Below are 9317 nucleotides of genomic sequence, written 5' to 3' on the forward strand. Positions count from 1 at the left end.
CCTTTAAAGACTACATTACCAATAAAGCCAAGCGAAACACCCGGAAGTTTCTGTCACGTTTCCGTGGTCACCGTCAGACTTGCTCGCCGTTGGTTTCCTGCAGCAGTGAGGAGCGCGGCGTCGAGACAGGCAGCGCAGACAGAACAACACTTCCACCTCCACCAACTACACTTTACAATGAAAGTGTTACCGTCACCTCCCGCCCTCCATGTCTGCTGCGTCACGGTCATAGTGCTGGTAAGAATCTGGGAACACACGGCTGTCCGAGCGGGCGGACGTTAGCTGGGGGAGTTCACGTTAGTTAGCCTGCTGGTGCTTGGTTAGCAACTAGCTAGCCGCGGGACGTGGCTAATAAAAGTGGCTACGATGACTAGCGAAGCTGCACAGCCGTTACTCTGTTTGCAGGAAAGATGACCTAGACTGTAAGTAAAGGGGGCCCACAGACTGGACTGGACTGCGCTCCAGTCCAGGGACACGACCGAAGTTGTCCAGCGTCAGCGTCAGTTTAACTGCTAGTTAGCTAACTCAGGGTAGAGTATTTAAAACTAGCGCATATCCGGTTTTCACTCACACTGACCTGCATCACAAGCGCCCATACTATACAACATACACAGACAACCTCAACATGATCGCCCGGTAACTTATTGGGTTACCTTAGAAAAGAAGTAAAGCTAACTGAGGCTAGATGCTATCGGAGCTTGCAATCTCTGTTGGTGTGTACGTGTGCTAACTGCTAGCACGGTCGATTCGTTTGCAATGAACGAGTGCGCGTGCGTGTTGTGATCTATCAGTCTTAAGGTTGATAACAAGGATTTAGACACGGAGGCGTAAATAGAAGCTGGACTCTGGATTGTGTGTGTGTGTGAACGTGTGCCCGGGATGATGCTTGCCGGTTAGTGAATTCCTCTGTTGTGGCTCATTCTTATTGGCTGAGAACCCGGAAGTAGGCACGGCGCATTTGTTATGCTGTTGGAAGAGTTTCTGGCCTGAGAGGAAAGTTAAAGCCCTCTCCTCTGGATGCAAAGCAGCGACTGTGTTTACATCCACAACTCCACTGTGTTCTTGTGAACTGAAACTGGGATTTTGTGGCAAACTCATGATCTCATGAAAGAGGAAACATATTGGAACAAACAACATACATTGCAGCACTATTGAAGAACTCCTATGTGGTTCCAGCTTTTGGTGAACTAGTAAAGAATGAATCACCCCCTTATTTATCATTTGATAATGCTGAAAGATTAAGGAAGCACGGAAGAATCCCTTATCAGCTGAGATCAGAACAGAATTGCACACAACGCACACAAACAGAATTCAAAGGCAAGATGGACGATACAGGAGGGTCACGTCATCACTTAAGCCATAGATTTGCATGACTCGCCTCGCCTGCATGCCACCATCGCAGGTTAGACAGGACATCACTCTTCCATGTTTGGTCGACTATTTGAAGTGGAATGTAAGAGAGTGTAATGTGCAATTTCACTTTTTGAAAAGTGTTAAGACATTTACGTCCAGGCTGTGTGGATTAAAGGGTGTGTGTTGCTTATTTAAGTGCAGTGTAAACAGCTGAAATAGGGCTGCAGGGCGTCTTTGCTCACTCTTGGTGGCCTCCTGCCTACTCCGCTTTTAGAAACCCGTCAGCTCAGTATGGATGCAGCCCCCCTGTGTCTTGTCCCTAACTTGTTATCCAGGTTCATTTTGCTGAGTAAAACTAAGAAAAGGCCCTGTCCCAGGTTTGAGTGAGTGCTGGGTAATGTTTGCTAGAGGTGGGACAGCAGGAGAATCATAAAGTAGAAGAAGCTGTTGGATTAATGGCATTATGTGGCAACATTTACCAGCGACGACTAACGACCATGTCACTGTGTACTCAAGAGCCGTCAGTGTTTGTGCAGGAGAATCTATCTGTTGGCAAATATCTGTGTGGGTCATTGTTCAGATCTTCTTCCAGTTATTTCATGCCACTTTAGACTTGGATATTGAAAATCTGATTAATATCCGTACGTTTATACCGACCATTAGGTGTCTGAAGCTCTCAGTGTGTATAAGCAGAAGCACCTTCATTTTGCTGATTGGAAAAGTGGTGCGACCTCAATGCGACCTAGACCGCCCCCCTCAAGTGGTTTGTCAGATCCGATCCCAATGTGACACACTCCCTTACTCCCTCCGTTACACTATGACACTTCAGGTAGCCTGGCGTGATATAAGAATATAAGAAAACCGATATATGCCAGATAAAGTGGCCCGGTGTAACTGAAGCCTCCTATCCTTCCTCTGAAGCACACCTCGTGCTCTCACCTGGCAACACACACGGGAGGAATGTGAGGAATAGATGGAAATTAATTAAATGGTAGCTCTCCCTGTTTCGCTCCCGACTCACTGTTTGGTAAAAGGCTGTTAAATTGTGGGATTCCGAAAAGATACAAAAGCTAGTTGATGCAGATTTCTCCTTCAGCGGAATATTGCAAAGTAGCATTATGCAGCATTCATCATCCACCTCTGTATAAAGATAAAGGGTTCTATCTTAGCTAGATGGAGGGATTGAGTTCAATCCTGGCCCTGGGGGTCATGGGTCAGTCAGTGTATCAGCCAGGCATACCTGACCCACTTGTTTGTGTACTCTGTGGCTCTGAACAAGCATTCACATGGTGCTTTTAATCAGCGTTTCATAGTGAATCCCTCTCCCCCCTGTGTGTGTGTGTGTGTGTGTGTGTGTGTGTGTGTGTGTGTGTGTGTGTGTGTGTGTGTGTGTGTGTGTGTGTGTGTGTGTGTGTGTGTGTGTGTGTGTGTGTGTGTGTGTGTGTGTGTGTGTGTGTGTGTGTGTGTGTGTGTGTGTGTGTGTGTGTGTGTGTGTGTGTGTGTGTGTGTGTGTGTGTGTGTGTGTGTGTGTGTGTGTGTGTGTGTAGGTGATGGGCCTCTCTACTCCCGGACAAGCAGAAATCACCAGTCTGGACTCAGGCAACATCGATGACGTCCTCAGTAAGGCTTTCACCTCCACCCTGTGCATCAGTTTGCTCACTCATCTTCATTTTCCTAACCTTTTGTTCTTTCCAAACTTAAGTTAAATCAACATGGTCCGTTTCTCTGTGTGCATTCATGAGTGACTACAAGTACAACTGTATGTAAAGGCTTCTATCTATTCACTGCTCGTGTGTTTGTGCTTGCAGATAATGCTGGAGTGGCTTTAGTGAATTTTTATGCAGACTGGTAAGTGCGTTGAAGCTTTTCCTTCCTCTTCCTGTTATCGTGCATCTGTGCCGCCATACTTTGGCACGTAAAGCAGCGTTTCCTGTTTGCCGACAAACAAGATCTGGTCTGTTTGCTAATTTCTGACATTCAACTACTAATTGGAATTTAAACCTCGTCCGTGCCGCGGCTGTATCGTGAGCTTAAACATTGCGTAAGCGCCTGCCGGTGATAGGCAGCGTGTCGGGTTGACGCTGAGTGAGAGCTGACATGACACGACACCTGCTGCTTCATGTGTCAGTGTGTCTGTCAGTCACACCGCTCCGCTCCTCCAGCAAGGTGTCGCCAATGTGAATCTTCCACACAAAACACACTGTTTCTCTAATGACACAGCAATTACACAAAGGCGTGTATTATTTTATTGTGTTTCATTACATTTTTGTGGATGTTGTGGATTATTACTTACTGTCGCACATATTACTTACTTTAACTCTGATGATGATGGTTAGGTTACAGTTATGCTGCCTAGTAATCAGGACTCAAAGCACATCATACGCCATGTTTGAGCACCAAACTGAAACTAAACGCACAAACCACCACAACACCAGCTTGACTATTAAATAACACTCGCTCAGTCTTCCCCTCACCAGCATGAACATGCAAACGTAAGCATATATTTATAATTGCACAAGGCCGAATCTCGATTTAAATGTGATTAAATTTGTGCAGGAGCGATATCTGCTCGTCACTTTCGCTGTTGGTTTTGTCAATTAAGTGCAACGGCAGGAAATCTGCTGTAATCAATATTCAGAAGAGACTTTGGTTCTCACCCAAATATTGACAGAATTTACATAACCGTTGCTTTAAAGCGGATTTGTGTTTTTGTTCGCCTGTTTGGATTATGGTTTATACTCGTCACTAGGAAATGTATGGTAAGAGATTAAATATAATAATTAAGCGTGCTTTAGCGGCGTTAAGCTCTCTGACCTCACACGCCGCCCCGTCTCCCCCGTCTCAGGTGTCGGTTCAGTCAGATGCTTCATCCCATTTTCGAGGAGGCGTCAAACGTAGCGAGGGAGGAGTTCCCGGAGACCAAGCAAGTGGTGTTCGCCCGCGTCGACTGTGACCAACACTGTGAGTGTTTCCTCCCCATTTAGCAGCGGTTTGTTTGAAACATGGCCAAGCAAAAAAACAAAAAAATCCATTAACACACACACACACATAACGTATAGAAACCAATATCATGCTTTGTGTTTCTTCCTCGTTTACTCTTGTTAGAATTCACTGCTTAGCCTTTAAAATGTCAAAGTAGTGATAAATGCTCGTGCTTATTATTTTGTTGTTGTCATGGTGATCTGATCCGCCGAACTACTCAAATAGCCTTGCAGCATAAAAGTAAGGAAAAGGGAAACGCACGCATCCATTCTGCTGGCTGCGCATATGGACACATAGATGACCACCACACCAAAGCTCTCACACACACACACACACACACACCCACACACACACACACACACACACACACACACACACACACACCAGCAGCCGCCGCCTTTTGAGATAAAGCAAATTAAAGAGAATTATTGATGACCTGCAAACTGTTTGAAGACTAATGACAAAACTGCTGCTTCCTGTGAAGACTGGAGGCTTAGAGACGCCCCGCGGGGAGATTGACACCTGCCACGGGCGCGCACACACACACACACACACACACCCGAGCAGTGTGTGCAGAGAGAATATTTACTCTTGGTGGGGGGGCTGCTTTCATGTGGGAGATCAGAGCTGCGAGTCGACTGAAGCCAGTGTTTTTTCAGACTGGGGTTTAACTGCCGCCTCTGACACGGCTCCACTCCCATCCCCATGTGTTTTTACTCTGCTCCTTCCTCTTCATCAATTGATTTTTGTCTTTCTTTGCTTTACTTTTCCCCTCTGCCCGCCACCACCGTGCAGCGGAAATAGCGCAGCGCTACCGCATCACCAAGTACCCCACACTGAAGCTGTTCCGCAACGGCATGATGATGAAGAGGGAATACAGGGGTCAGAGGTCGGTGCAGGCCATCGCCGACTTCATCCGGCAGCAGCAGGTCGACCCCGTGAAAGAGCTGCAGTCGTTGGAGGAGGTCAAAACTCTGGATGTGAGTGAGACGCACACTGGCAATAAAAAAAAGCACAAATTCCCTCAGAGTTTAAAAAAAAAGGGTAAAAACACAAACCTTCCTTCTTCAACAGAGGAACAAGCGGAACATCATAGGATACTTTGATACTAAGGACTCTGATCATTACCACTCCTTTGAGAAAGTGGCCAACATCCTTCGAGATGACTGCACATTCTTGGCTGCCTTTGGGTGAGAAGCAACACAACACCACTTCCTCCTCTGTTAAACGCAGCATGCAGATGTTTGTGTAGGCTCCATTTCTGACTTATTCTTACGCGATGCGCTCGTTAATCTTGAACCCGCCTCTTTCCTCCAGTGCTGTATCTGAGGCGGAGCGCTTCAGCGGAGACAACATGATCTACAAACCCGTTGGCGAGAGCGCCCCTGACATGATCTACCTGGGTGCACTCAGCAACTTCGACCTGGCTTACACTTGGGCCCAGGACAAGTGTGTGCCGCTGGTCAGAGAGATCACGTTTGAAAATGGAGAGGTGCGTTCCCCTGCAATTTCAGGCAGTTGGTGTGTCGATTGACCAGTATGTAAATGAGTGTGTGTTTTGCAGGAGCTGACTGAAGAAGGGATCCCATTCCTCATCTTGTTCCACGTCAAAGAAGATGCCGAAAGCTTAGAGATATTCCAACACGAGGTGGCTCGCCAGCTCATCAGTGAAAAAGGTGACGGTCCGGACGCCTTCGCCGCAGTTCTGCTCAAACGTATCCCGCCTGACCTCTGCCCTGTCACGGTTGTGAATTTGAGTTAATTATTCCCTTTTCCCTCGACAGGGTCCATAAACTTCCTGCATGCGGACTGCGAAAAGTTCCGTCATCCTCTGCTACACATCCAGAAAACACCCGCTGACTGTCCTGTCATAGCTATAGACTCCTTTAGACACATGTATGTCTTCCCTGAATTTAAAGACCTGAGGTAAGCACTTCCTTCCATACACACACACACACACACACACACACACATTTGGATCAATAACAGCATTTTGGGGGTTAATTTGCTATACAGCGTCACGTGTTCTTCCCTCAATCACCACAAAAAAAGTTTCTGGTAAATTAAACACGTATATTACACGGAATTAAACAGACATGTAACAGGAAGAGGCCAATATAAATGAACCCGGTCCACGTGTGCACCTGGAATGAACACATGAATCATCCAGGTGTCAAATCACTTTGGCGTACTTTGGGCCATTTTTGAGCAATTATGGCGGGATATTGATGAGCACAATGATGCATCGCACGGCCCTATGCGGAATTGTTATCAGGACAAATTTCATTAAACAAACGCGCACACACGCCGTGACACAGTGAACACGGCGCAGCGGAGAAATGTCACACCTTCTAAAATATATCCTTTATTAATGGGCCAGGACACCGGAGCTAATGTGACATGATTTGGCACGTGCAATTAGCGCTAAACTAATCCAGTCTAATCCAATTTCATCTTATTTATTCTGCCCCCACCGCCACTCTGCCGCCCCCGTCCTCCCAATCAGAGTCTGATCAGAGAGACAGAAGCCCCGAGGACTGACCGGCCCTCCACAACCTAATTACATCACATCACTATCGCCCCAGCGCAGCATGTGGCACACAGCTTGAAATTACATTAGTGCTGCGTATGTTTTATATACGTGTGTGTGTGTGTGTGTGACAGTCAAGAGTTGGCTGTCATGGGGGACCAGCTCTGCCCTTGTGACAATGACCTGTTAATAAGCAACACTTCATGTATTATTGCCGCTCGGAGAGACGTGTGTGTGAGGACCAATGTCTCCTGTTGTCTTATATCAACACTTTAATTGCGGCCTGCTGTGGCTCCGTCTTTATTGCTTAACATTGACTGTGGGAATGCATCCTGGAAGCATTCGTCCGGCATGTTGCTTATGTGTGTGTGTGTGTGTGTGTGTTTTTCTAGTATACCTGGCAGGCTCAGACAGTTTGTGTTGGATCTTCACTCCGGAAAGCTGCACAGAGAGTTCCACCACGGTCCCGACCCCACGGACACCACGCCCGGACAGGTCAGGCCCCGGGGTTTATGGTCCCACTCAAGGTCCTGCTCTAACCTGAGCAAACCTGTAATTAATCCTCAACCATTTGTGCCCCACCCCCCCTACCTGTTCACACTCAGGAGGAGATAGGAGGCGAAGTGGCCAGCAGTCCTCCGGAGAGCTCTTTCCAGAAGCTGGCGCCCAGCGAGACCCGCTACACCATCCTCAGACGGGACCGCGACGAGCTGTGACCTCAGCGGGGCCTCCTGGTGATCCTGTAACTCCATGCCACGCCCCCGGGGGCCAGGGAGGGGGTCGGGGCTGTGGGACAGGCTAGCGGGACACGACAGCAACACCCAACACCCTTACTGAAGACGCAAGGAAGGAGGAGAGAAACGTGCAAGAGGAGAAGAGAGAGAGAGAGAGAGAGAGAAGTCCATGACGGCCATGTTGGAATAACGTATATTTTCATAACTCTTTCACATACAATTTTTATTTTGGATTAAAAAGGAAGGGGGAAGAGGAATCAGCGGCGCGTGGGGCAGGGCAGGGGTTAGGGGCATTAGGACAACAAAGAAGTGTTTTTACGTTTGTTTTTTTCGGAGCTTGTAAATATGTTTGCTACATGGGCGCCTCGTTGTCGGTCTAAATTAAATGCAGAGTCTTCTTTATTTTATTTCTTTGCCTTTCATCATTCTGTTTTTGGTTTTTGTTTTCCTTCACTCCAGTTTTATGGTTCTAATCTGTGGGTCCATGTCCAGGTCAGCCCGTCTGACAGGAGGGCACTCGTGTAGCCTCAATGACCTCATGGCTGCATCTCAATGGGAACCAACTCCATTCCGAAATCGTTTGCGTGACACAAAGCCACAACACTACTGTGCCCACTGAGCTGCTTTATCTCCAACATCTACACAAAAGTAAAGGAATCATGATTTCCAATTGGAGTTAAAGGCCGTAGATAAGGAGACACAGCTACCCCAGCATATTGAGATGCAACCCCCCCCCCCCCTCCCCCTCACTAAACGGTTATAGAAGATGATGTCATTGTTTTGCCATAACATTTCTGAGTTGCATTTTCCCCCAGGAATTGAATCGCGTGGAGGGGGGGGGGGGGGAAATGACCGAGATGAAGTTTTACAACATTAACGTGAAATTAGTGACCGACTGATGCTTTTGCTTACCTGTTGTCGTCACGCTGGGGGAGAGAGACTGCGTCGCCCCCGGTGTTTAGAAAGCCTGAGGAAACCATGAGGTGGAACGATTGAAAATTGCAGTTAGACACTTTATATACGTTCCCTCGAAATGGTTTTGTCACTTTGTATTTTGTGGTTGGGGTTTTTGGTACAAGGTTAGATCCCTGAGATCATATCTGTTTAAATGGACCCCAAAGTGGAAACCGGGTTAAAGTCAAATCGGTGCCCATCTGTAAAGGCTAAGAGTGACGAATCAGCACACATACAGGAGGGCAACAGGGGGAGGGAGGGAGGGAGGGAGGGGAGGGGGGACTGAGATGGGAGAAAGTGTGATGCCATTTCTTGAATCAGTCATCTCAGAGGGCAGTCAAACAAAAAAAAACATGAAAAAAGGTAAATTAAAACCATTTTACAGACTTGTGTGACGTCTGGTGCTTTTTTTGTGTGTCGGCTCCCAGCTGCTTGTATCATCCAGTGACGCGCTCAGGCTTTACACAGGCTTTTATTTGGCAGGAAACGGCTGCATGGTAGTGCACGGCAGGTTCCTCCACTGCAGGCTGACGTGAAGCTGGACAGTGGCACTTTGGTGATCACATCAAATATACAGTATCATAGATATTAACCCTATGAGTAACACGTCATACAATAACTGATTATAGTGTCTCAAGTTGTACACATTAGGACATTTTTTGCACAAACACTCAAAGTAGCTGAGGTACAAAAACAAGATGTACGTTTTGTAAGTAGCATTTTGACATAATGAAAGTGACTGGGTGTGTGTGTTGCAGAATAAC

General features: G+C 47.2%; 2 protein-coding genes across 2 annotated transcripts in view; one reads left to right on the plus strand and one right to left on the minus strand.

The window, feature by feature from the left end:
* The first annotated feature begins 75 nt into the window (after positions 1-75).
* erp44 (endoplasmic reticulum protein 44) lies at positions 76-8357 on the plus strand. Its single transcript, XM_076153751.1, has 11 exons — positions 76-237; positions 2901-2973; positions 3162-3201; positions 4199-4314; positions 5131-5315; positions 5410-5525; positions 5653-5827; positions 5900-6011; positions 6120-6261; positions 7258-7360; positions 7471-8357. The coding sequence occupies exons 1-11, from the start codon at positions 178-180 to the stop codon at positions 7579-7581; spliced, it is 1233 nt and encodes a 410-aa protein (XP_076009866.1). The 5' UTR covers positions 76-177; the 3' UTR covers positions 7582-8357.
* A 322-nt stretch (positions 8358-8679) lies between these two features.
* Positions 8680-9317, minus strand: part of stx17 (syntaxin 17) — a 9472-nt gene continuing 8834 nt past the window's right edge. The window contains exon 7 of the mRNA XM_076153754.1: positions 8680-9317. This exon is cut by the window's right edge and continues 985 nt beyond it. The gene's annotated coding sequence lies outside the window, so the exon portion shown is untranslated.

The sequence above is a fragment of the Genypterus blacodes genome, unplaced genomic scaffold, assembly GCF_046128005.1.
Source record: "Genypterus blacodes isolate CSIRO-AG114 ecotype Tasmania unplaced genomic scaffold, CSIRO-AGI_Gbla_v1 ptg000059l_1, whole genome shotgun sequence".
Taxonomy (NCBI): domain Eukaryota; kingdom Metazoa; phylum Chordata; class Actinopteri; order Ophidiiformes; family Ophidiidae; genus Genypterus; species Genypterus blacodes.